This window comes from Eucyclogobius newberryi, unplaced genomic scaffold (genome assembly GCF_026437365.1).
Source record: "Eucyclogobius newberryi isolate DKJ021-1_F unplaced genomic scaffold, fEucNew1.0.hap1 SCAF_15, whole genome shotgun sequence".
Taxonomy (NCBI): Eukaryota; Metazoa; Chordata; class Actinopteri; order Gobiiformes; family Gobiidae; genus Eucyclogobius; species Eucyclogobius newberryi.
Genome location: NW_027315779.1, coordinates 16,453,930 through 16,481,290, shown reverse-complemented (window position 1 = coordinate 16,481,290; position 27,361 = coordinate 16,453,930). Strand labels below are relative to the sequence as shown.

At 40.8% G+C, this 27,361-nt stretch overlaps 3 protein-coding genes and 1 long non-coding RNA gene across 8 annotated transcripts; 2 read left to right on the top strand and 2 right to left on the bottom strand.

Annotated features, from left to right (window-relative positions):
• Positions 1 to 837: 837 nt before the first annotated feature.
• LOC140360885 (uncharacterized) lies at positions 838 to 2,841 on the bottom strand. The gene is made up of 2 exons (XR_011926940.1): positions 2,790 to 2,841; positions 838 to 1,027 (listed from the first exon to the last, which is right to left on the bottom strand). It is a non-coding gene; the product is annotated as an uncharacterized lncRNA (long non-coding RNA).
• slc12a9 (solute carrier family 12 member 9) lies at positions 881 to 8,269 on the top strand. Of its 2 annotated transcripts, XM_072446333.1 has the most exons (15): positions 881 to 1,016; positions 2,788 to 3,014; positions 3,239 to 3,373; positions 3,447 to 3,584; positions 3,747 to 4,046; positions 4,118 to 4,225; positions 4,471 to 4,582; positions 4,727 to 4,884; positions 4,955 to 5,037; positions 5,112 to 5,236; positions 5,422 to 5,614; positions 5,994 to 6,168; positions 6,553 to 6,699; positions 6,866 to 7,709; positions 8,183 to 8,269. In XM_072446333.1, exons 2-14 carry the CDS (start codon positions 2,810 to 2,812, stop codon positions 7,693 to 7,695), a joined length of 2,709 nt encoding a protein of 902 aa, XP_072302434.1. In that variant the 5' UTR covers positions 881 to 1,016; positions 2,788 to 2,809; the 3' UTR covers positions 7,696 to 7,709; positions 8,183 to 8,269. The 2 variants fall into 2 exon arrangements, with proteins under 2 accessions (XP_072302434.1, XP_072302433.1); XM_072446332.1 differs by lacking the exon at positions 8,183 to 8,269 and having other exon boundaries at positions 6,866 to 8,104.
• On the bottom strand, positions 8,046 to 10,767 carry hsd20b2 (hydroxysteroid (20-beta) dehydrogenase 2). Of its 4 annotated transcripts, none has more exons than XM_072446336.1 (11): positions 10,557 to 10,767; positions 10,429 to 10,475; positions 10,266 to 10,341; positions 10,074 to 10,184; positions 9,926 to 9,993; positions 8,953 to 8,997; positions 8,846 to 8,880; positions 8,702 to 8,783; positions 8,567 to 8,632; positions 8,329 to 8,478; positions 8,046 to 8,258 (listed from the first exon to the last, which is right to left on the bottom strand). In XM_072446336.1, exons 1-11 carry the CDS (start codon positions 10,705 to 10,707, stop codon positions 8,127 to 8,129), a joined length of 963 nt encoding a protein of 320 aa, XP_072302437.1. In that variant the 5' UTR covers positions 10,708 to 10,767; the 3' UTR covers positions 8,046 to 8,126. The 4 variants fall into 4 exon arrangements, with proteins under 4 accessions (XP_072302437.1, XP_072302438.1, XP_072302435.1 ...); XM_072446337.1 differs by having other exon boundaries at positions 9,926 to 9,966; XM_072446334.1 differs by having other exon boundaries at positions 10,266 to 10,475.
• Positions 10,768 to 19,376: 8,609 nt separating this feature from the next.
• gucy2d (guanylate cyclase 2D, retinal) lies at positions 19,377 to 26,416 on the top strand. Its single transcript, XM_072446331.1, has 19 exons — positions 19,377 to 19,683; positions 20,557 to 21,503; positions 21,592 to 21,893; positions 21,958 to 22,327; positions 22,402 to 22,489; positions 22,561 to 22,666; positions 22,757 to 22,876; positions 22,952 to 23,029; positions 23,111 to 23,287; positions 23,373 to 23,529; positions 23,618 to 23,767; positions 23,875 to 24,023; positions 24,104 to 24,267; positions 24,389 to 24,581; positions 24,652 to 24,826; positions 25,278 to 25,376; positions 25,970 to 26,064; positions 26,155 to 26,237; positions 26,320 to 26,416. Exons 2-19 carry the CDS (start codon positions 20,657 to 20,659, stop codon positions 26,402 to 26,404), a joined length of 3,438 nt encoding a protein of 1,145 aa, XP_072302432.1. The 5' UTR covers positions 19,377 to 19,683; positions 20,557 to 20,656; the 3' UTR covers positions 26,405 to 26,416.
• The last annotated feature ends 945 nt before the right edge of the window (positions 26,417 to 27,361 follow it).

Sequence of the window (27,361 nt, the reverse complement as noted above, 5' to 3'; positions counted from 1 at the left end):
TTATTGTACAAAAATATTATAATCTGCACAATTTGAATGTAGTTGTCCCAGAGCTCTGAAAGTCCACAGTTATTGCTGTTTACGACCATTGGGGAAAATAAGGGCAATAACTGTAGAGAATTTAGACTGTCTACTATGAAGTGTGTCTTTTCTAGAGCCATTATTTTCTATAACAAATAAATCCATATTTTATTTTATAAGAGCTTTGCCTGTGCACCACTTATATTGCTATATGTACATCACCAGAAACTAGAATAAGTTGTCCTTAACGGGTGAGTCAGTCTCAAATGGGGCTAAAAGTTGTAAAAAAAAAATAAAAAAAAAACCGAGGCCTACATAATAACATATGCCACTGGCTGCTAAAAGTGTACTGTACAAGTACACATACTGTACAAGTCCAAGTCTAATTTAATCAGTCAACAGAGAAAAGTAAAAGCCAATTCCTAGTGGTTCAGAATACTACAGTTAGGGGCATTATGTGCTGGACCAGTGGGAAACTGCGCAGGTAAATATGAAGTTAGAATATCCTGTAAACAAAACAGGTTCGACTGCATGTGGACTTGACAATCACGCCCCCTGGTGGTTGGAGAGGCACACAGCCAGACAGTGAAAGTGAGGCTCCTTAGAACTTAAACTGTGCATTTATCAGATTGCTGTTCGTTAGATCGATTGCGCACTTCCTGGTACGTGCGCTCATTCTGCGCCATCAATCCCATAAATCACTGCGGGTTTGTGTTCTTAGCAGAAGGGGCGGGGCGAGTGTAATAGTTTGTGACGTTTTTCCCGCCCCTTTTCCAGTCACATGGGCAGTGTCTCTCGTGACATGGGCGTCCTGTGTTTATTGGGTAGAACTCTTCTTTTCCTTCCAGCATCCAACTTCTTCTTCCGCGGCAGACGGTCCGCGCGCATCCGGAGCTTTGCGCACAAACTGTCCGATCACGTTGGAACACGCGCCGCTCCAACATCAGGAAGTGCGCACAGCTGTCCTGTCCTCAGGGTCCACAGAGTCCACAGAGGTAAAGCACCGCTCTCACGTCACGTCTTGTCCACTTTACTCTGTTGTTGTCTCACTGAGGGCTCTTTAGTCCTCGGTGTGCGGGATGTGGCGGCCGGTGTGTCAAGTACAATAAGTTGCGGGTTGTTTTGCGCCGCGCGGTTGTTGTCCTCCTCATCTTCTTCTTCTTCTTCTTCCTGGCTTCTGCGACGTATTTGTGACGAATACAGTGTATTTTTGTAAACATGCTCTTGCGCTCACTTTAGTCATATTCCGCCTGGACGCGCGAGAGGATGCTACGAAAAAATACAGGAAGTGGAACGTCCCCAAAATAGGTTAAACTTACATTTTCCCATTTGACCCGTAACGTCAGGGTTATTTATAATCACACGATCGAGATGAGAGGAGTGTTAGTCAAAGACATGTGTGCACTTGTCAGGCTATTTACTTTGTACCTAAATTACCATCTCAATAATGTCACTGTTGAAACTGTCTGTCACCAAACAAACACTTGGCTCAGGGTCAAATAAAGTCAGTTGGTTTAGCTCAAGTGTGATTCATTCCTTTAACATAAGTGAGTTTCTGGTGGGGTCTGTTTTCATCTCCTAAATTATACAATGAAATGATCTTCTGTGAGGTATTATCCAGTGAGAGAGGTTTTATTGTGAACAGATTGTATCAGACCAAAAGTAGTCTGTTGTTGTTGTATGTTTGCTCTGACTCTTCACAGTACACATGACCGGAAGTAGTGCGTAGCACTTCAGCTCACAGGAATGTGCAGTATGTGGATGTGAGAGAAGGAGCTCTGGCGCTTGTGTGGACACTTGCCACGCACTTAATGCCAACACAAGTCCATAATGGGTGGATTATCCCTGTGGCAACATTCAAACAATGTTATGGCCAAGGCAATCGGTCAGAAGAATGCTTAAACATGTTTGTAAATGTCATAGTCGTGGTTGGTATTGCATAACGCATGAATGGACTGTAAAATGATTCAAACAAAAATGAAGAGAACACTTATTTCTCAAATTGTCCTCCAAGTTTCTGCTGTATTGATTTTTCTTCACCCTTTTCCATAATGTATTTATTATAGACCATAGACCTGATATTTTGCATATCCTCAAAACAAAGAATTATCTATTTCTAATATTGCCCATGTCTATTTTAATTCTTGACAGAAAGTACGTTTAATGCCTGCTAAAACGCACTTATATATTTGTGAGTGTCATTCCAGAGTAATATTTGAGATCTAAATGGTTTTTCTGTACCTTATTAATAAATGTGAATTAGGAAGTGTCAGTCTATTTTGGATTTCAAACCTTTTTATTGTCTATCTACAGAGGAGCTTGGAGTTCAGTCTTAAAGATCTTGGAGCTGCAGTATGTCCCGGCAGACCACTTTACTTCAAGACATTTCTTTTCAATTCCAATTAATGTTCTTGTAGAGCTCAAAGCAACAGCAGTCCATTTGCAGGGCATCACAAAATAGATTTTTAAACTTTCTGAATTGACCAATAAAAGACGAGCAGTTTAAACAAACAGAAGTAGAACCTGAGTTCTTACTGTTTTCAAAAAGGAAGTGGTGCTGCCCGGTCGAGTGGGCAAAAAAAAAAAAAAAAAGAAGTACAATCACAACTGAACAGGCCGTGTTTATGAAATATAAAATCATACAGTTCCTTTAACTAGCATCATTTGTGTTTTGTGTATGTTTTTTTGTAACTCGCGTGCCTTTTTGAGACCGACCTGCCACTGGACTGACACCAACACGTACAAATGTATCTGTTTTTTTCACAGACTGGTGCTAACATCCTTCACCATGTCTAATGAGCACACGCCGCTGCTCACCTCGGCGATATGTGGCCTGACCAGCTGTGGCGTGGCCCCCGAGACCTCCCCCGAGTCCAGTCCCAGCTCCAGCCCCTCCCAGCCCAGCAGTGACCCACGGAGACTCAACACTTTCTTCGGAGTCATGGTGCCAACTATCCTGTCCATGTTCAGCATTGTGCTCTTCCTCCGAACTGGTAAATGGAGAATGTAGATTGTACTCACACAGTGTTGGGCTGTTTCTGGGATGGGATCAAATCTCATTGTGAATGGTTGGAATTTGGCAAATCGCTATTGTTTGGACCTAGTTTAACAGAAAACTGCATTTACCGGTACATGTTTCTGCAAAATTGTTCAACCCCCCTTACCCCTCTTTGATGTTGGATGAATGACTCAGAATAGCATGCTTGCTGTCTGACAGGGTTCGTGGTGGGTCACGCGGGGCTGCTGCAAGGTCTTCTGATGGTGGGAGTGGCCTACACCATCATTTCTCTCACAATCCTGTCCATCTGCGCCATCTCTACCAATGGAGCCATACAAGGCGGAGGAGCATACTGTATCTTTTCACACGCGTTTGACCAAATACACCTGTACTACCACGTGAACACTCCCTGACCGACTGTGAACAGACATGATCAGCCGGTCGCTGGGCCCAGAGTTCGGAGGCAGCATCGGTCTGATGTTTTTCCTCGCCAAAGTTTGTGCGTGTGGAGAGTACGTGCTCGGTCTCGTAGAAGCCATTTTGGACGTGTTTGGATCGGACCCAGGTATGTTTTGGTGGTTTAATGCCTGCCCTGACCACTGCGTTCGGTCGGTGTGTTCTTGAGCAAGCTTTCTCATACTGTTAAACCTGCATTCCCTGAAAAAAAACAAACTTAAATGCATAAATACACTGGTCTTTGTTTCACACTTTGTTCTCCCTCTTGCAGACTCTCCAGTGTCGGGCGTGCGGGTGCTCCCTCAGGGGTACTGGTATACCATCCTGTACTCCTCGGTGATTCTGCTGCTCTGCCTGCTTGTGTGTCTTGTGGGTGCACACATCTACTCGCGCACGGCCTTTGTCATCCTCATAGTGGTCACTGTATCTTTATTGTCCGTGTTCATCAGCTCTGTGGCTGTCAAACCCTTCAGCTTCAACATCACACACCTGGGCCCAGGCAACCTGACCCGGCACTTCAATGTCAGTTATACAGGTTACAGTGCCAAGACCCTCCAGGACAACCTCTACTGTGAGTCTGCAGTTTAAATCTCACATTTAAGTACATTGATTTATGACGTTATTGTTATTTTTCCTCTGCAGCTGGATATTCATTGGATTACAGCACCAACTCTATCATGTCCTTTGCAACAGTTTTTGCAGTTATGTTCACAAGTTGTACAGGAATCATGGCTGGTGCCAACATGTCTGGTGAGAGCTTCAAATACATACAAAATATATATGTATTTTGTTATTTAATCCCCTTAATTCTGTTAGAATGCTCAATTGAAATGCTTGTATTTTTAGTTGAAAGAAAAATAGCTTTGCTTCGTTTGAATTGTAAATGGTTGTATAATATACAATGCACATTTGGATATACTGTAGTTGTAGTGTCAAGAAATGTTTTAAAACATATTTTTTTTAACATTTTGTGTTTATTCCATCTGTATTTGAAGGCGAGCTGAAGACTCCAAGTGTTTCGATTCCCAGAGGCACCATCGTAGCAGTTGTGTACACATGTACGGTCTATGTTCTCCTCTTTATGCTGGTTGCCTCCACGTGTGACAGGTACATTGCACTGATTAGTCCAGGCTGAACCGTCGCTATATCTTCACATCTGTAGTAAATGTAACTGAGCACTGCGCACCACTGCTGATTACATATTGATTTGATTGAACTTGAAATACTGTTTTTCTTTTTTCAAACATCCAGGACTATGTTGATTCAAGACTATGGGTTCCTACAGAAGATAAACCTCTGGTCACCGTTGGTGACAATTGGCATTTACTGCGCTTCTCTGTCGGCTGCCATGTGCGCTATGATCGGAGCATCACGTATACTCCACGCTCTCGCCTTGGATCATCTCTTTGGTAAGAAGTGAATTAAGAGGCATGAATGTAGTCACTCAACATCAAGGCGTCACACTTGTTTTTGCTGTAGGTTTACCTTTAGCCCCGGCTGCTGTCACGTCCAGCTCGGGGAACCCATGGGTGGCAGTGCTGTACACCTGGGCCCTGGCACAGGTCTGTGCTTTTGTTTGTGTTACCGCATTTTGCACATTGGGTCGTGAGCTGAATTTGTGTTTGTGTATTTTTAGAGTGTGGTGTTCGCAGGTCAGCTGAATGCCGTGGCCAGTCTGGTGACCGTTTTCTATCTACTGGCCTTTGCAGCAGTGGATCTGGCTTGTTTGGCTCTTGAGTGGGCATCGGCTCCAAACTTTAGGTTAAAAGTGAAAGCTATTTCTATTTTTGTCAAATATTAATTATAATTTATAATTTATTTTGCAACATACAATGCAAGATATTTGAATTGTATGTTGTATTCGAAAACAAGTCTAATGCTAATATGTTCTTTGCTCTCTATTTTCTTATTAAAAGAGTTATTTTTGACTCTTCTCTTTTTTACAGACCCACATTTCAGTACTTTTCGTGGCACACTTGTTTACTGGGCATCCTGAGCTGCCTCGTCATGATGTTTGTCATAAATCCCGTCTACTCATCGGGCAGCATCGTTCTACTGTTGATCTTGCTGCTCTTCCTGCACTACAGATCCCCCACCAGCAGCTGGGGCTACATCAGCCAAGCCCTCATCTTCCACCAGGTACAGACACCAAATGTAATGTTTTTGTTTTAAAAATGCAAGCAATCATTTAGCTAACTGATTAAATAAAGGGCTTCTCCAGTGATAATACTGTGTTTTTGTAATACTGCCAGAAGCAAATCACAAGCTAATCCCATGCCTGGATAAATGTTATGGGTTGCCTGTCTTATTCTTTCATATTCAAATTATTACAAACTACAAGCCTAGGGTGGAAGAAGATAAGAAAACAAGGTCCATTATTCAGAATCTAAAGGACACAGATTACATGTAGAGTACTTGACTTTTACTTCCACTTGAAAGTATACAAACACCACATTGTATGATTTTAAATTGTAACCCATAAAACACATTAGTCTGTTCACATTGCTCTCTTTTTCAGGTCCGTAAGTACCTGTTGATGCTGGATGTGAGGAAGGACCATGTGAAGTTCTGGAGGCCCCAGGTTCTGCTGATGGTGGCCAACCCGCGCTCGTCCTGTCAGCTCATCCTGTTCGTGAACCAGCTGAAGAAGGGAGGCCTGTATGTGCTGGGCCATGTGCAGCTGGGAGATCTGGGTAATAATCTGACATGATGGACGTCTGCCGCTAGATGTATCCAATTATATTTGTATTACACCGCCACTTATCTCTGTGCCTAAAACCAGCCCTATAGCAACACAAAATGGCACAATATTTGTGCCATATTGTGTGACATCTATCCTATGTCAATACTACTGCATTAAAGTAGTTCATAATGAGTGTTTCCAAGTAAAAAGCAACCAACTCACTGTATTTCTTACTGCCCCCTAGTGGCCTATCAAAGATATTAGCCCAATGGGTGAAAATTGCCTTGAATAATCATAACAGACACGTTCTAATGCTTCTGTTTTCTCATCAAGTTTCTCATTCTCATTAACTCAGACACATTGATTTACTCCCTCCCTATCTGTATTATTTCAGACTCGCTGCCATCAGATCCGGTGCAGCAGCAGTACAACTTCTGGCTCAGTCTTGTGGATAAACTTGGCGTTAAAGCGTTTGTGGACCTGACTCTATCTCAGTCTGTTCGGCAAGGAACGCAGCACCTCCTGCGCATCACTGGACTGGGTGAGCAGCCACTCCCTGTGTGTTCTCGTATTTACACTGAGACATAGCTTCAGGAGGTGTTGTAACAAGTGACGTGAGAATAATAAGTAGGGCCGCTTCAAATGAACAACTGTTATTTCAAAAATAACTCTTTATTTAGTGCAGTTGTACTGTGTTTCTCACTCAGGTGGGATGAAGCCCAACACCCTGATCCTGGGTTTCTATGACAGCTGTATTCCAGAAGACTTCTTCCTGCAGGACTCTGCATTCTGCACCACCTCTCTGGGACAGAGCACTGAGGAGGAGGAGTATAACTTTGGGGTGGACTTACCCTCGCTGCAGGCTCATTTTCCTCCAGTGCGACACGTGGAGAGCCCCCGCTGGCTTTCCCCCGAGGAGTATGTAGGCATTATTTCAGATGCTTTAAAGATGAACAAGAATGTGTGTCTGGGACGATATTTCTTCCAGTTGGAGGGCGAGGAGAAGGACAGTAAAGTGGACGGCTCTAACCGCACCATTGATGTGTGGCCCTTGAATCTGTTTCAGCCCGACAACTGTGACTATGAGGATGTGTGCAGCCTGTTTCTTCTACAGATGGCCTGTGTTTTAAACATGTCCAATAGGTGGCGCCATGCTCGCATGAGGATCTTCCTGAATGTTGAGACTAAGTCTGGCAGTCAGGGCTGGGTGATGAACGAGGAGACTTTTCGGGAGCTGCTGAAAAAACTAAGAATCAGGGCTTCTATTAAGATTGTCCCATGGGACTCGGTAGTGCATCATGCTCTGCCTCGGGGGGAGCAGAATCATCCCCTGTCTGAGGACTTTCTGACTGCTGTCAATAACCTGCTCCTAGAGCACAGCTCACAGGCTGCAGTCCGCTTCCTGTACCTGCCCAGCCCCCCGGCCCTCCCCAGCCAGGCCCAGCAATATATCACTCAGCTGGAGACTGTTACCAACAGCTTAGGACCGACGCTGCTGATCCATGGTGTTACTCCAGTCACATACACAGACCTTTGAGAACTGTCTTACAGGTACATGGTATCTGTATTCACTGCATAAACTGGCCAACGAGGCACATTTAATCATGTTACAATGATGTGGACTTTGACATTCAACCACTTCAAACAAATAGGACATGTCCTAATACTCAAAATTTGTTGGTTTTTATGCATGCAAAATAACAGGCATATTGTATAGACTAATTCAGGGGCGCGCTCAAGTCTTTTTTAAGATGAGACGACAGGTAGGCTACTGATTCTTTTTTAAAGTGATGTAACTAAAGTGTTGTTAAACATTTAAACTGTGTTTGATTAAAATGAGAACACTGGATAAATGATCACATTGTTAGACAAATAACAACAAATATGTTCTGTGAAAATATATTTACTATTTAACATCTGTATAAAACCAATGTTTTTTTTATTGAGCACTAAAATCATTGTTAGCATTTATTCCTCCTTTGCCATAATCCTGTGTTTTTCATTTTCACATGGGCTCACGTCAGAGGTTTTTCTTAACTGTTGGATGAAGAAGGACGACATTCTCAACCAGTCAGGCAACAGAACAGTGAGAGCCTCACTCTGCAAAACATAAATATTACAATATCCATACTTTGACAGGGCTATAAGTAATGACTTAGTTACACTGTACCTGTAGTGCATGAGTCAGACAGCCACTGGTATAGGTGGAATAACCCACAGTGTTCAAAGCCCCATAAACAAACGCTTGAGCGCTTTTTATGATGCCGTTGACTGGCCAGTGTCTTGTCATGTTAGTTGAAACCAGAAAAGGGGTAACGCACTGAAGGAAAGAAATGATTGATACAAATTGTGTATGTATTTTCCTGTAGCCTTCTTACTGGATCTTCTGGACAATATGTAACCAGTACCTGAACAATGATGCCTTTTGATTTATACTCTGCATGCAGACATTGAGAAAAATATGTGACAAAAAGCTGAAAGGACAGTGGCGAGTAAGTGACGGTTTAAAGGTTCTGTTACATGGTTATTGACATGTTGAATACCTTTGTTGCAGAATAAAGAGAGAGCAAAGGGTGCGGGCGGACACCAGTTTCAGATGAGATGTTGATAATCAGACCTCTTCCTCTGAAAAGACAAGGCACAGGTCAGAGTGACGGCACGATTTATTACCGGTTGTATATTATTACCTTGTAACCATATATGGCAGAACAAGCTTGCTCATCTGCAAACCAGTCAATATCAAATCAAATGTTGAGCATTGTGATTGTGAATGAATTTATGAGAGCAGCTTTACCTGAGGGACAGACAGCATGTTACAGTTGACAATGTTGGTGATGTTCTGAAGAAAAGAGATGGGTTAGTTTCATGTGAACGAGTCTTTGTTCTTGCCATGGTTCTTATTCTTATTATTATTCATGGTCATTTTGCCACAACTCGGGCATTTTTGACCCCCTGAACTTTGATGAATGTCACACATGGGACATAGACGCGATCGGCCCGAACTAGGTTGCGAGAATGCCCGTCGCAACACTGCCTTAATCTTTGGCCTAGGCACATGAGACTTGGGACAGTGATAGAGCTACCTTTGACCTCTGACCTTTTGAGGAGTAAAACGCACCTGGCAGCATCGCTCTATGATAAACAGGAAGTCAGCCATGTTGAATCAAAGTGGCACCGCCACGATTTTTCAAAATCGTACTTGTCCTAGGTTTTTTATCGAGCTCAAAACAACACTTTTTGAATCTAAAGACATTGAAATTTAATAATTATTCAAAAGAATGTTGATATTCTTTACGGTCTTTGCGTAACACACCCTCAAAAAAGGCTTAATTTCCTGTTTTTTCAAGGACAAGTCACGCCTAATGGAATTGATCTACGGAGCTCATATTTCACTCACTAATGCGTTTTTATGGAGTGGAAATAATTAATACCATGTAATGAATGTACTCTAAATGTATTACATGCCCCCTAATACATTGTGTGAAAAACTCAACATTGTCTGATTTGTTTGACACTCATGGATTATATTCTCGAGACTCCATGAAAAAAGGTTTATTGCAGATATTGTGTATTTTCACAATTGGCCAGCAGGGGTGCAATTAATGCCTTCACTTCCTCTAGTCTAAAGTCTAAAGAATAAAGTCTAAGAGAATGCAGTGTCGGGGCAATCGCAATCAAAAGGCGGTCGCGCAGGTGGCGAGAGCCATCATCGCCGCTAACGCGGCTTTAATTGTATTTGTGTTCAGGCCTAATTTTAGCTAACTTACCTTGTGGGCATCGGGCGTCTCCAGGAAATAGGCAAAGTTTTCTGAATAGGTAATTCCAACATTATTAACTATAAATGACACAAATGCAAAACGCCATTTAAAAAAAAAGATCTATTTATACATTTTATTCCATAAAAAATATACACACCAAGAATGCCTATCTCCAGATCTTGCAGTGCCTTCGCAATTTTAGGGTAGATGTTGTGTCCATCAGTAAAGTCCACCCTGATGGTGCAAGTCTTTCGGCCATAAATCTCCTCTAGGTGAGACATTGCACATTTATTTTAAATAAATATGAGATTAATAAGATTATAAACATTTGCATTTCAAATGCATTTACCAATCTCTTTAACCATTAGTTGAAGTTTATCTTTGGACCGACTCACTAGTACAATATCCAGACCTCTGCGCGCCAGCTTCAAATGGACATGTGGACAGAATGGTTTAGTCCCACTTTCATTTATTAGTGACTTCCTTTTAAAATGTAAGCAATGTATTTTTACCTCAATGGCGTAAGCTCTGCCGATGCCAGATGTGGCACCGGTCACCACTGGCAAAAGCGAAACAAAATCAAGGAATTAAAAACACAATAAAAAGCACACAACAGCAAACATGTGCAAGCATGACTTACCTGCCCATTGACCATATCTTCTTAAGTCTACTTGGCAAAATTGTGATAAAATATATTGTCTGAACCCACTCCAGCATCTCCAGAGCAGATGGAGCAGGTGCCACACCACTGACAGCACTCCGATCGTGGCCAAAGTGTCAAACAGCTGCATGGTACACAAACAACTGAAGTACTAGAGGTCATAAACTGACTTTAAAGGAAATGTTTTGAAGGGACCGGATGGCAACCCTCCTCCTGATTGTCGTGCTCTTGCTGCTCCGCCCATAAGTGACATCAGACACTCACTGAAGAGATGCTTCTGAAATCCACACAGCACAAAAACTTAGTTTCATTCATTGGTTCACCTGAGCCTTATAGTAAAAGTAAAACATTTTGAAAAGAATACACAGCAACTTCTTAAAAACATGGCCAGTTATTTGTGTCATGACATAACCTGTTTTCATTGCATAGACACGTAATCATCCAACACAATGCTGCAGATAAAAGCGTTACAGTAGATAAGGCTGCGTATTTGAGACAGTGTGTCACGTTTCATGTGAGCAGAAACTGTCCTGATGGAAATAAATGAAGTCAACTCTTGTACATGGATAAGCTTTAAATGCACTGATAAATTAGATTTTGTTTTTTCATGATAAAAGCAATAGAGAAAATGATCCTCGCTGCAAGTTTCAAGATTTTATTAAAAACTCCCCTGTATTTGTATTTAGAGCCACCAGAGGGCGCTGTAGTGGCCTGTGATGTCACATATGGCACAAGCCATAGGCCTGTATTGTTTAACATATATTACCAAGGCTTTTGGGTTATAAGATAGTTCATCATTTTTAATGAATGCATCAAAATAGGTTTACTTACTTATTCTCGATTTGTTCCAACAAAACAGTATTAAATTCATCCCTAAATTGCAAGGTTAAACTTTACAATTGTATGAGTTGTTTTAAATGATTTTCAGAGGCACTAAATTTAAACTACTCAAGTTTCAAAAATACATAAAATCCACAAATCTCAAAGTTTCCTTGGCGTGAACAGTAGACTTGGCCTTTATGCTTTTGAAGAAAATTAATTGAAATAAATAAATGTTTTAACAAAGCTTTGTCTACTCATGATATAAAACATGAATTATGCTTTAGTCTTGTATAGGGCTTTTTCTTTTCTGCTTTATAATTTCATGCAAATGTTTTCCCTCCACATGACGGTAAGACATGTTCCAGCTGAGGTCGACTGACGAAACTAATTCAAAGACTAAAAGACGGTTATTATGTTTTTTGGTTTTGTTTGTGGCGACATCTAACATATGTTTCTTCAGTTCTATTCAAAACCAACTAAACGTCGTTTGAAAGGGGATAAGCAGCAGATTTAACTTTATGTGCTACAGGAAACTCATGGGACGTGCTACTTTATTTACCACAATCAGCGAGAGATAAAAGATTCAGTTCACGGTTTAACAATGACATGACGTGGGTACATTAAATTATCAATCGAGTCGTATCTTTGTGCAACGGTCTAACACACAGAACATCACCATCGCCTGTGAATGAAAATGCATCCAATAACACAAGAGACATTGTATGAAGACAGGAGCTCTATTTCAAATGTCTTTGCTTTTCAGATTCTTTCAGATTCTTTCCATCCAAGAAAAAGACCGAAGGAAATGAAACAACTCAATTTGACTGTAAGTATTAGTGTGGCAACTGCTCAAAATAAACTTGTAATGGATATTGTGGACACCCTGCTAGTGTTTTTGTCCTCAAATAAGATGTCTTGCAATGAATTAACCACGATACTCTTTTCAGATTATAAAATGATTTTTTCAAAACAAAAATAAGTTTCTTTGATATTATTGTTGGTTTATACTTTTTTTTTTTTTTACTTTACTGTTTTATTTGATACTTGTTTCAGTATCACATTATTGACTTTTTGGACCAGACCTGGTTCTAATTAAGGATGTGCCTTTTCTCTAAAGACAGCGGGACATTTTTAAACAAAAGCTCTTTTCTTGGAAGGCTTCTTTTTTCAAGTGCTGCTGAATCCGTCTGTGCTTCTTACCCGGCGACGTCATTGGCGCAGACTAGTTTTATATCAGCCGATCAATTAGGTCGGGTCATCAAGGAGTCAAGCGTCTACGCGCCTCAACTTCAACTGACCTCACGTCGCATTTGCCTAATTGAATGCAACAAACTGATTCACCGTAGAAAGCGGGTGAATCCTGAAATCACATGAGAGAGAGCAAAGTTTACAATAATGACAAAGCATTCTGAAAACTCCATCTCCACCGTCCTGGTCATACATAAATATACCAGCACAGTATACCCTGTACGATTCGATATACACAAGTGGTTAGTGAGACAAATTACTTTTTCGAGCTGCGGTGTAAATTTGATTGAGTGAATATTATAATGAGGAGTTTGTGTGCAGCGGTGGAGTGCAGTGATGTGACCTTGTGTTGCACTGATCTGTCAGTCTTTGTCAGAGATGTTGTTAAGAGGCTTGAGGCACAGATCAGTTTAGCACTGCTTCACCTAACTAATCTGATTACAAGGTTGCTATAAAGACAAGAGCAACTGCATAACTTTTACTAGACTCTTATTCTATCACTCACTCTCATTCTACTAAAATCCTTTGGTGATTCTAACCTAATACTGTGCTTATTATACGTTACAAAAAATATGAAAGGATTGTAGGGTAATCCAATTGTAGGAATGCAGTAAATCACATTCTAGGTCAAATGAGTGAAGCTCACTACAAGATATTTTGGGCTTTGGCTTCAGTCAAGTCTTATTATTATGACGTAATAATCATGTATTCATTTTATGTATATATTTTTTACGAAAAGGTCTGGATGTTACGGCTTATATCATATGTTCGTGCAACTTTTTTTTAGCATACATGTACTTTTTAATAATGATTCATATTTATTATATGCAAACTATGGAATATACAATTTAATACTAGCACATTATTTTGTGTATGCTGCCATTTCTGACCGACGTGGAATGAGAGTGAGAAGGTCTTAGGTAAATTTTTCTTGTGTTTGTGTACACTGTTATAGTACCGTAAAAAGTTACAAAATATATATTCAATTCAAGTTTATTCATACAGCCCACTGTCATGGAATGAGACATACACCGATGCTATTCCGTAACACATCGAGAACACAATTCAACTTAGAATATGAAACGACACAGAAATATCAGACATTTGTGTGGCATGCATGGGAGAAAACGCCGGGCTGTGTCAGCCAGGCCGTTGTAAGGACCCTGGCTGACCCTCCTGCGTCTCACCCTGTTTTTTCCCATGCTGGTTGGTTTTATTAGATATTCTGGAATAGGCGGGTCACATTTCTCATTGGTCAGCTTCACATCAAGGCACTTGGTATTTTTCCATAGAGATAAAGCCTGCAAGGGGGGGTGCAACTCCACCCCTGGGGCAACATTCTTTGGCCCATCTTTATGATACCTTCACAAACAAATGCAGTTTGTCACACACCCGTTCTTCTCTTAGACTGATGATGCAGATAAAATATCACTATTATGCAGATAAAATACATCACAGAAATATACTCATATATTCACATTTTATCACATTTCCCTCCTGTTTATCAAAGCATTAGTCTACTGTCTCATATGCCAAACATATTATTCTTTTCAGTTTTCAACATGTCTTTCATATAGGTGTTAAAATGACACTTTTACACACAAAAAGTTAAGCACAGTTTTCATTGAACATTGAACACACTTCTTTTCTCTCAGCCCACAACATGTCTATATGACTCAAAATTTAGGACAGTAATATAGACAGATTGGTCAATCTCTGTAATTTGACAAACAGACAATTTATCTTGTCTATAATTTTGTGCGGTGTGATGGGAAATATAGAAGTACAAGCGGAAAGCCCTTAAACCCGCTGCTCTCTGGTCAGTCAGTTTGTACTTGTCAGGGACTTCTCTGGACACCCCAATAGAATCAAATACGTAGTATCAGGTGCTACTGGGACCAGATTGTCCACTAACTTCTCGACCTTGACCCTGCGGTATGGTTCTGGGTGATGCTGATCTTTGTTATGATCATGGCTGGCCACAAAAGGGATACATAGGCACAACGTCCCACACCCTTTGCCTCCAAGTGCCTTCTCAGCACTGTGTCCCCACACCACCATACGTCCTCGCTTGGTTTCTTAAGAGACCTTCTTCCGCTGCTCGCTTCGGTCACACCTATGACATATATGAACTGGTACATTTCCCATCTCAATTCATAATCTCATTAACATTACATGTAGTTATGTTGTAGCAGATAAAAAAACTCTCTTAGGTAGTGCAAACAACAGTGGCTGTATAATATGCCATTGTGTTTCCTCAGCTACTGTCATGTCAATTATACATTGTACATTATTACATATCATGCATTTCATAACCTTTCAAGTTGATCACTTATTTTCTTCCCTCTATTTTCCCATTACCGGTATACACAGTTGTGTATGTTGATCGATTGTCCCGATTGTCCCGTGCATAATACAGGTGTTCAGCACCCATATTACCGTCATCGCTGTGATGACGATAACTCGTTGATTCTTATGAGTATGGTACTCTGCGCACCGTAGCCTCTGGCTCTCGTTCATTGTAGCAGAGTATAGTACTTTGCGTACTGTAGAATCTGTCTCCTCATCCATTGTAGCAGAGTATCATACTCTACCGTAGGCTCTGGACAAAACTCATACAAACAAAGTCCTGCGTCTGCGATGTTATGGATCTGCCGCTGTGTTGTCCAGACATTTCTCTCACTTTCCCATGAGAGCACCCATGTTCTCGTCCCTCCAATGGTCGGTGTGAGGACGACACGGTGTGGCTCCGTCCACTTTGCTCGTCCACTTGGCTCGTCTCTGTAAACACCACATCTCCAACACGTTCTCTGCTGCGGTGATAAACAAAATCTTTTCGACAATTCAGTGTATTTCAAACAGTTTTCTTGTTTACAATTTTTTTTTTTTGTAAGTATTGATTCGGAATATTTGTTTACACGTAATTATTGATTCGGAATATTTGTTTAAACGTACATATCCCTCCTTTTTGAGATATGGCCTTGCCCATTTCTCAAACTTCTATATTTAACCAAAATTAAATAATCCAGATAGTTTACAACATTCACTAATCCAGGATGTAATCAAGGAAGAGATGGAATTGCGTCTGTCACTCCAACTCCGCAATGTCACCTCTTGACCTTTCACAGTTCAGTGGTCACATCCCTGGCTGAGCCCCCCCTTCCACGGCGCTGGGCCCATGTGTCTGTGTCTGTAATCCGACACTGCCAAACCTATCTGTTTTACCACCATTTGTTTCAAACTCCAAATGTTTCAAACTCTAAAAGTTTCAAACTCCAAAAGTCTCAAACTCTAAAAGTCTGGTGTCCACATGTGCGCGCGTGTGTGTGTGTGTGTGTGTGTGTGTGTGTGTGTGATTCAAATACATCAAACAATAATAATTATCTCAATAATTCCCTGTTGAGCTGGCCATAAGGGTCAGTTCACAACTTACAATTTTTCACAAAATTAACATAACATTTCACATCTCCTCTGTGGGTGTGGCCTGAATAAAGTCACACATCTAATGTAATATGTGCTAATCTTCTATATGTGCTTCAGGTGAGTTTCAAACTCAATCTCTCACACCTGCTCATGTGGCGCTTTACAAACATTGTGTATTAGTTTGTTCTAACAAGTCTTTATGTGTATAACAATTAAAATGATCCTAAACCTTCCCCTTGGTTATAAGGCACATCTCTTGTATCAACCTGTTTTCCCCTTGTTGCCTACTTTCTTTGTCTTTCCTTTGTAACGCTTCATCTTCCTCTCTGTCTCCCTCTCTGTTTTCCTCTGTCTTCCTCTCTGTCTTCCTCTTGTAACGGAGAAAACACCCATTTCCAAATTTCTAAACCTGCTCTTTCTTTCTCTCTTTCACTTACTCTTACCCTCACTTGTAACCTGTTTTTACTTTCTCTCTTTCTTGTAGTCTAACCATCTCTTGTCTCCGTCCTGAGTCCTATAATGTTTAAGTCCTGTTATCACTGGTTTCATAACTTCTATAGCGTCTAAATTTAGATGATATTGTCTAATTTAAATCTATTCAATTCTTGATTGAATCTCCACAATCCTTCAGGTATTCACTTTAGAATGTCAAATTATTTCCCTGTTAATGTTAACTTTTCCTATTACTCATCAGTCAACCCCCCCTAAGGTGTTGCCGTTGATACTCAAAGATAACGACATCTGCTCCATCCTGAGTCCTCTCCAGATTCTTTCACAGTCAATAGCCCTTATCTCTGACTATCTTTTATGACTTGGTGTCCTGTTGTCACCCTGTTAGTTAATAAACACAATGTATGTCCCATGTTTCCCCACTTCTGCATCAATTGCCCTAGTTAATGACCCATTCATGTCTTTCCTGGGAGGGCATTGGACGTCACTATTTAACTTATTCCCTCACTTAGTCTACATCGTAATACGAGGTTTCCTCATGATAATACAAATAAATAAGTTACTGATATACTTTTACTATCACTTTACTTACTGCCCGTTCTACTCCTATGTCCAAAAACATCAGTCATCACTCATTTACCCATATTATCACTTCCAGGCCCATGCCTGTATTTGATCCTAAATTTAAAAACACTTCTGTCTTTTCGTCCTGTACTTTCATCTAGTCATGCATTAAGTCCAAAAAGATCATTTTCGTCAAGTCCAAAAATAAAACAAAACAAAACGTAGGTTTGTTCTGTGCACTCAAAAAACATGATACCGTAAAAACACAACTTTTGTATTCTATGTCGGGGACAGGAAGTGTCCTGTCTTGTCTGTGATCACATTCCCCAAAATATTGGCCATCTATAAAAATCTGAATTCATCTTCATCTCAAGTTTAATACAATCTTTATAATTGATTGTTGTCAATCAAACAAAACCCTTAAAATTTGTTGAAATACTAAAATTTAAACCAGCTGGGTTTAGTTTTGCTTAATTTGTCAGTTCAGAGCGTCCTCTGAACTGCTTTCTCCCCATTCTGTTGCGTTGTTGACCCCCCTTATCTCCCCCTCTCTGCCACGTCATCTGAGCATACTGGAAGTCTCCCTCCAAAATCCTCTTATGACTTTTCCTTTATCTTTTTACAGTTTCGTCTCGGTCCTCTGAGAGAAATGCTACTTGCTTTACAGTCACGGTCAATGTCAAGCTTCTAGAGAAAATTCCATATTAGATTCCTCCGGACATAAACGTGGTGTTTAAGATTCACCCGTGACTGCAAATTTTAGATCTCTCAGAATAACGCCTTGTGACCCTTGTATGATTAATTGTGATTCACACTTGTTAGTTAATCACTTATTAATCCTCATTCACACATTCACACTTCTCTCTTACTTCGCTCGTGCACAGCGCTTACATTCACACATATTTCCTCAGTAATATCAAACTGGGCATTTCCTCAGTAATACCTAACTGGGCATTTCCTCAGTAATACCTAACTGGGCATAAGAGCCTATAATATTTTTCCAGTAAATATCAAACTAATGCATAAAACGTTTTATGGCTAACTCTTTTTCACACACAAAGTTTTGTCTGACCTTCTTTGTCGCCTGTGTTCTCCTGCTGCTTCGAAACGACGCGCTCTCCTCGCGGAGAATAAGGTGCGATGGGCGGCCACGGGGAAAAGTGGACTTCTTTTAGCTGTGCACAGACTTCACCGATTCATCCGTCAATCTCCGCGAAGGGGCAGCTTGTCATCCGGCTCGATAGGACCAGAAAATGTCATGGAATGAGACATACACCGATGCTATTCCGTAACACATCGAGAACACAATTCAACTTAGAATATGAAACGACACAGAAATATCAGACATTTGTATGGCAAGCTTGGCTGTGTCAGCCAAGCCGTTGTAAGGAGCCTGGCTGACCCTCCTGCGTCTCACCCCGTTTTTTTCCCATGCTGGTTGGTTTTATTAGATATTCTGGAATAGGCGGGTCACGTTTCTCATTGGTCAGCTTCACATCAAGGCACTTTTTTTTTTGTATTTTTCCGTAGAGATAAAGCCTGCAAGGGGGGGTGCAACTCCACCCCTGGGGCAACATTCTTTGGCCCATCTTTATGATACCTTCACAAACAAATGCAGTTTGTCACACACCCGTTCTTCTCTTAGACTGATGATGCAGATAAAATATCACTATTATGCAGATAAAATACATGACAGAAATATACTCATATATTCACATTTTATCACACCCACTCAACCCGCTTCAGCTTCAGAACAATACAAAGCACAAATAACGTCATAGATGGGATTGAGCACAAAAGACCAATAAAATAAATGCCAAGATATCCTGATTAGCTCACATTAAATGCCAGGTAGTGGAGTTGTGTTTATGGGGCTCTATTGTTCATGTTTTTAATCAGCTCAAATCTGAACTAGATATAAATATAATTCCACGTACTGACAAACATTTTCTTAAACTTTTTTTCCCCAGTTATTATTCTGAACAGGTAGTTTGGTTTTGGCCGGGACAATGTACATTCATAATTACGGACCACATTCATGTAAATGCACCAGATTTGGCCTCAAAGCCAATTTCCATCCCCAGTCCCCGGGCAGATGTTACATTGTCACCCTCATAAAGTATTAACAAAACTTTCTATTCACTACCATCAGCCAGAGAACAGAGGCAAACGTGTTAACAAACATTCAGAACACACAGTTTAGTAAGACAAACTGAAGTGGTGGCCACAGTTGCACTTTCTCGGCCTCCGCCCCCTCACAGTGGTGTGGATTAAGAGCTAAGGCTGACAAGTCAAAGCTTCCATGTCCTCCACTCTTTCTTCTTTTTACCTGGCCTCCTCCACCAACCATCTGCAAGTCATTTTGGGCCAATGTGAGGAGCAGAGGAAGTCAAACAGGTCATTTCTAGCAGAGCACAGCTGGTGGCTCTTCACTGATCTGAACCTGGATTTCACAATTGGAGATGTTTTTTTTTTTCTAATTGGATGATCTATGTTTTATCTATGATACTTCTTTTTGATAAAAGACCAGATTGGATCTCGGCGGAATTCTTCACATGCTAGGGAAGTTAAATGGTGCTACTCAGACAAAACCTTGAAGGTAAGAACTTTGCATAACTTTCGTCAATGTGAGAGAAAAGACAAACATTTACGTCTGTATTTGCTCATGTTAATATCAAATGGATGCCTATGTACATCTGCCACTTTTTGACCTGATCTTTTGATGTTCTTTGAGTGTTTAGAAAATATAGCTGGGCTCCTCTTAACCTACTAGTGAAAGATAAGCCATTAGCCACATTAAGAGCTTGTCAGACCGTGGTCCTTTGAGAATGTGAGGTAACCTATATTAATGTTACTGATGGTACAGGTTACACCATAGAAAATGAGACTTCATATTCAAGGATATGTTGGGGCCAATCAATGTTATTCAACATAAGTAACATAAACTTACATTTGAAATTAAATAATATTCATCAGTCACAGCTATCCTCATAGCACATTAGCCACTTCTTATTTCTGACTTTTTTTTAAAACAGTGCATTCAAATACTATGTAATGTTTGTGTATTTGTTTACAAAATATTGAGTTATGAAACAACAAATATGAAATATAAAAATATTACAGAGTGTGCTGCTCGGTAGTCGAGTGGAGATCACCTGTGCGCTCCATGTGAGCAACTCACCCAAATACGGCTCTCCCTTGTGCTGCATGTGTAATGCAGTGATTAATCAATTAATTAACTATTAAGACCGACTGAGTTGTCTTTGGTAACACCTACTACAGCTAAATATAGACACCAAGAACAGATTTAAATCCACATTACTTGGCTCTAAATTTCAAACTTTTTGTCCTCGACAAACTTAATCAGCTTAAGGAATTCGCACAATTAACACTGGATTCAAAGAACACTGTCCTCAGTTCATCCAAGAGCATGTGCAGATTAAATCATTATTGTCTTATTTGTCAATTGCAGTGATGGCTTGGGGACAAGAGACTCACTAAGTGCCAAAGGAGACCTCCCCCTCCTTCCCCTGCTGCCACAGCAAATCATCCTCCAACATTAGAGTGAGAAGATGGACAGTCACTCGGACCCTCGCCTTCTCCACAACCTCTCCTTCCACCCACGATGGCAGCATCAGCTAGCCAAGGCCCCAAAACATAAAAGACTTTTGTCTTTGCACTACAAAAGGAACTATTGTCAGAAAAGTGTATTCAAATCACTGTCAATATTATCATCTCTAACACCACAGCTGCCATCAACCCGAGTGCAACAGTCTATAAACTCCCAAAAAATGTTTGTATTCATATTTATATTATTATCATTTCTACCATGTCAAGCATGGGCCACAACCTTCAAAATGGCCTTGGTTGGACCCTGGACATGTGATATCTTGTACTCAAATGCCCTTCCTGATTTAGCAGCACGCCTTGCCATTGCACGCATCAATAAAGACCCCTATCTGAACAAAGGTTACTGGTACGACTACTCTCTGATCGCAGAGGACTGTAAATCATCTCGTGCCCTGGCCCGCTTTGGGGAATTGGAGGGCTATGGCTCAGCTTTCCTGGGACCAGCCAACCCAGCATACTGCTCCTCTGCAGCGCTGTATGCAAAACAGTGGGATGCAGGGTTACTCTCATGGGCCTGTCTGAAGCCCAAAATGGAACTCCAGCATCCAAACTTTCTGCGGCCATTGCCATTGTCATCTCAAATTCTTTTCAACGTGTTAAGATACTTCAAGTGGGCACATGTGGCCATCATATCAGAGAATAGTGATATTTGGGAGGCCACAGGGTATGAGTTGGCATCGTCTCTCAGAGCTCTTGGTCTACCTGTTAAACCTGTCGTTGTGATGGAGAATGACATAGATGGACCCCGGCGAGCCCTGACCAGAGTGAGAGAGACAGATCGTGTACGAGGTGAGTGTCAACGCACCACTAGCATCTGCTGATCGATCTAGCAATAAGCACAGTGTAATTGCAGGCTTGTATCGCTCTTTCTTTGCAGTGGTTGTCATGTGCATGCCCTCTGTGCTGATTGGAGGCCAGGCTCAATACCAGCTCCTGACCACAGCTCTACACATGCGTTTGGTTGACCGTGGATATGTTTTCATCCCCTATGACACCCTTCTCTACTCACTCCCCTACAAGGACGTGTCTTACCCTATGTTTGCCAATGACACCAAGCTGCGGAAAGCGTACGACAGCGTCCTCACCATCACAATGGACTCTGGAAAACTTGACTTCTTTGATGCCTTCAGAGACGCACAGGAAAAATATGAGATTCGCAGCAACTCGGAGCCAGAACAGGTCAGTTATCAATGAAGATTTGACCAAAAAGCTCATTGTTTACAGCTTTGTCTGTGCTTTCCAGGTATCTCCTTTCTTTGGGACTATTTACAACATGATGTACTTCACCGCCATGGCAGTAGAGCAAGCTCGTGCCAGCAGTGGTCGCTGGGTGAATGGAGAAATCCTTGGTTACAACCAAGGAAGCTTTGAATTTCAAGGTTTCAACCAACATATCAGTGCTGGTAGAAATGGTCAGGGCATGCAAGCCAGATTTGTAGTTTTGGACTACAGTGGCATGGGCACAACCCTCTACTCCACTCATGCCTTGGAGGCCATACATAATGATGGGAAGACGGGCAACTTAAAGTATCTTGGACGCTCTATTCATTTTGCCGGGAGCACTCCTTACAAAGATTCCAGTTGTTGGTTCAGTCCATACTTTGCCTGTTCAGGTGATTGGTCATTTCAAATAGTGCTCTTACTGCATGTTTTATGTGTGAGAGTAAACCTCTTTTTTCCATCACAGGAATGGATCCAGTCACGCAATTATTTATGTTCTTCATCTTCTTTGCGTTGGCCGGAGGAGCAGCACTTAATCTGTTTTTGCGATATAAGTAAGTATAGCAAGGTGTATCTCATTAAGCTTCACAACTAGTCATAACATGCCATTTTGGGGTATTTTTAGGCAATCTGGTCGGATTGGGCTCAGTTTTGGAAATAGTGGTGGATCTACCAAAGTGGTACTCTCACTGGATGACCTGGTTTTTATCAACACTCAGATCAGCCATAGAGTAAATATTTGTTATATATATATATATACAGTATAATATATGTGTGTGTGTGTGTGTGTTGTAAACTCTGCTTTTCTTTGACTTGTGCAGAAACTCACAGATGAAAGCATTATGAGAAGCCATGTTGATTTAAAGACGCCTCACCACTCTGTATCAGGCAGGAGTTACATGGCATCAACTCCGGACAGCTCAAATGTTGCTGTTTTTGAGGTAAGGAATTGATGTATCTGGTTTTGTCCTTGACTTTTACAATTCATTATTTTAACTGAAAATATTTTTTCATAGGGTGATTGGGTTTGGTTGAAAAAATGTCCCTGTGGAGTCAAAGGGGTCAATGGCGCAACAGAAGATATCTTTGTTACGGTATGTAATATAAAATGTTACTATAATCTATCTACTACATGCTAAAAGTACAACATAAGTATGATATTTCTCTCTTCCTAGCTCAGAGACATGCGGCATGAGAACCTTAACCTATTTTTGGGACTGTTTTTGGACTCTGGAATTTTTGGTGTTGTTACTGAACACTGCTCTCGGGGCAGCCTGGAAGATCTACTCGTCAACGAGGAAGTGAGGTTGGACTGGATGTTTAAATCCTCTCTGTTGATGGATCTGATTCGGGTACAAGACTTGATCAATGTTCATCTTCATGTTTGGATTAATTAGTTAGATAACCAATGAGTACATTTGTTTTGGATTTCACCAGGGGATGAAGTACTTGCACCACCGGAGCATTGTTCATGGGCGGCTTAAGTCCAGAAACTGTGTTGTCGATGGCCGCTTTGTGCTGAAAGTCACGGACTATGGATATAATGAAATACTACTAACCCAGAACATTTACACCGAAGAAGACAAACCAGAAGGTGCACCATCTATCAATAATTATTATAACCCTTTACAGGTGCCTCAAATGTACAAATGCTTTGTTCTGCATTTTGCCTTTATTTTTAGATTTGTTTTGGACTGCTCCTGAGTTTCTTCGTAATTCAACAGCAAGAAAAAAGGGTTCCTTTCATGGAGATGTGTATAGTTTTTCAATAATTGTCCAGGAAGTTATTAGTCGTTCTGCTCCTTTCGGTACGCTTGACATGCCAGCAAAAGGTAAATTTGTATTGTATTGTATCAGCATTTATTTTAAGAATGTGCAGGGTTATTTGTACTAATGATTTACTTTCCACGTTTGATGATTTTGTACCTTGTGATGACAGAAATTATCAGCAAAGTCCGAGAGCCACCTCCGTTATGCCGACCAACAGTGTCTGTGGATGAGGCTCCGCTAGACGTGATTCAGGTGATGAAACAAGCCTGGAGCGAGGAGCCAGAGAAAAGACCTAACTTTGAGGAAATATTCAAGCAGGTAAAAAACATAACATTTGGCCAGTTGAACTGACCATGGTTTTGAGAATGTCAATCATTGCATTCTTTTTCTTATTTTAGTTTAAGAACATCACAAAGGGAAAGAAGACGAATATAATTGACTCTATGCTCCGCATGCTGGAGCAATACTCCTCAAATCTTGAGGATTTGATACGAGAGAGGACAGAGGAGCTGGAAGTAGAAAGGCAGAAGACTGATAAGCTGCTTGCTCAGATGTTGCCCAAGTGAGTCTCTAACCTCTGTCCAATGTGTCATATAAAATACAAAAGTATTTAAACATTTATACATTCAGTATGGATAGATTCCTGATGGCTGATTGTTTATTGCCATGGGTGTGTCTCTTAGGTCTGTGGCCCAGGCTCTGAAGCTGGGAAAACCCGTAAAGCCAGAGCATTTTGACGAGGTTACATTATACTTCAGTGATATTGTGGGATTCACCACTATCTCAGCTCTGAGTGAGCCCATTGAGGTGGTCGACCTTCTGAACGACCTCTATACTTGTTTTGATGCAATCATTGGATTACATGATGTCTATAAAGTAAGTAGAATCATCTGTTGTCCTTGATCTCTATTATCAATCATCACCATTTTGTGTGTGTGATTTTCAGGTAGAAACTATCGGAGATGCTTACATGGTAGCGTCAGGAGTCCCAAACAGGAATGGAACTCGTCATGCTGCAGAAATGGCCAATATGTCTCTGGATATCTTGCACTGCATCGGGACATTCAAGATGAGGCACATGCCTGAACTCAAAGTCAGGATTCGAATTGGCCTCCACTCTGGTACTTTGAATTTGTTTTGTTTATTTTTTGTTGAATGGAGCCTCGTGTTCCAGGCCTAAGCATTTAGAACACTACACCAGTCAGTCTGTAAACTCTATTTTATTTTCATAAGTGGCCCATGTCTGAGGTATCAGATCAAATATAAAAGTGAGTTGACCGTGTTTTACAGGCTAATGCAGCTTCTCAAGCTGTTGAGGCAGAGAAGTATTTTTACTTCCTTTATCCACGTCTGGAAACTATTCCTGGGACACTGAACGTTATCCACTTAGTGGTGCTGGCATCCAATTAACACACTATGTACTCCATTTCATATTCTGAAATCAGAGGCCCGTTATAACAAGGTTTTTGCAAAACATATATATCTATGGCCCTTATTGCTTACTTTTCAGCAAAAAGGAAAAATTTACTAAGAAATATACAGAATATTAGGAAGGTGTACGTGCTGTTTCAGGCCCTGTGGTGGCTGGAGTGGTGGGCCTCACCATGCCTCGATACTGCCTGTTTGGGGACACGGTTAACACTGCATCAAGAATGGAGTCCACAGGGTTGCGTGAGTATCTGGATGGCACATAATCGATCATTATGTTTGTAATAGTCTGTTATTTCCAAAGGTTAGAAGCCTGCGCACGCTGCCGGAAAGCAGCAGTTATAGGGTTGTGCGTATGCTTGAGGCTTAACTGATTGTGCATGTCGTTCTAATCCTTTAAGGCTATCAGTAGAATTAAAGCTCAATGTGAAGTTTCTTTGAACTGTTTGGCAATTTAACATAAATTACAGGACTTTGCCAATCAACTCTCATATGATAAATATATTTTATTTATATGTAGTTTATTTGATCGCAGCGTTCTCAGGTGAATATTGCTGATGTGTTCTTGGGCCACACACACTGTGTGTGTGTGGGTGGGTGCGTGTTTGCGTGTGCGCGTGTGGTTCCTTGATGCAAAGCATTTGAGTTCCTTGAAGGTAGAAAGGCGTGACCATTTACTTTATCATTTACAGTAATTTAGCTGAGTGTGAAGCATTGCCTCCTAGTGAATTATTGTGAATGTGTACCAAGGAATAGCTACAGATTTTAAATCATAATAGTAGTAATAATAACTTTTGTTTGTAAAAAATAAAAACATATTTATGTATTTTTGGCAGCTTATCGAATTCATGTAAATCAGAGCACAGTTGATGTTTTGAACAGCTTGAAGCTGGGATACAAGATTGACACAAGAGGCATGACGGAGCTAAAGGTAAAATCAATAAACATGCTTCAACATTATATTTATCATATACACAGTGTCCTTGTGCAGCACCTCTGAAATGCAAATGTGTTTGTTCAGGGGAAAGGCATTGAAAACACATTCTGGTTAGTGGGGCGAGAGGACTTCAAGAAACCACTGCCTATTCCCCCCGACCTTCAAGGGTATGTCTTCTTTCTATCTGATGTATGCAATATGTTGCATATGATTGAATCATTCCATTTACGTCTTAATTATGTGTTATAGGGGAAGTAACCACGGCATTAATCTAGAAGAAATTCCAGTAGACAGACGACAGAAATTTTTGGATCGACAAAAGAAGATGGGGTAATCTGACTCTTTGTAAACGAGTACCCTCACAAACTCGTGCTGAAAACCAAGACAAACGTGTGACTGTGGAGTGCATCATGAAGAGGTCTATTGACAAGAGTATGCAAGAAACACCTGATTTTGACTTCCGCCATCAAGGTTACAGGCTGAAAATCTAAACTGACAACATTCTTTGTACTATTTTTGTCATAGCTAACTGTATGATCAATCAGTAGTTAGCACAAGTACACAATGATGTGTATTTTACCAAAACAACAGCAACCATCTTTATTTCATCAAGTTTTCTGACAGAAAATATTTGCTTTCAAGCCATAATCACTGTGTTAAACAGTCCATACATTATTTTTGGATGCAAAGTGTTCTGTAAAAAAATATAATTTGAACATTTGTCAAAACGTTGGTGCTGTCACGCATATAGAGACATCTTCTGTTCAATACAGCTCCAAGGTAAAGACATGGAGTTATTTTCTGTTCTTCCGAATCCAAGGTGTTTGTGAAATGAATTCAGACGGACAGAGAAGGCCCTCCTCATTCATCCTCTAGGCCGTGGGGAAGTCTATACTTTTGTGCATAGCTAGTTGGTTTTGTGCCCTGCAGAGTTTGGGGCTCCTACAGGAGTATTTTCTGCAAGGTTTTCCATCACCGGAAGGTCTTTTTCAGACAACTTATTTGTGTTCCTATTTTTACAAATACTTTTGTTCTTCTTGACCATGGCCACCACAGTTCTCTTTCATAAATGACCACAAGACTTAGCAAACAACACATAAAAAGGCACAATCTTGAACAGACTGCATCAGGTTGTATTTGAAATGATTATTGTATATACTTCTCTCTAGGGTCTGATTAAATTTGCCAAAGAGGTAACGCTTTTGTATATAAATGGACTGATATGGATATTATTCTGCAAATAAAAATTGTTATAGTGGACATTCTCTGTTACTGTTTATGTACACAATAC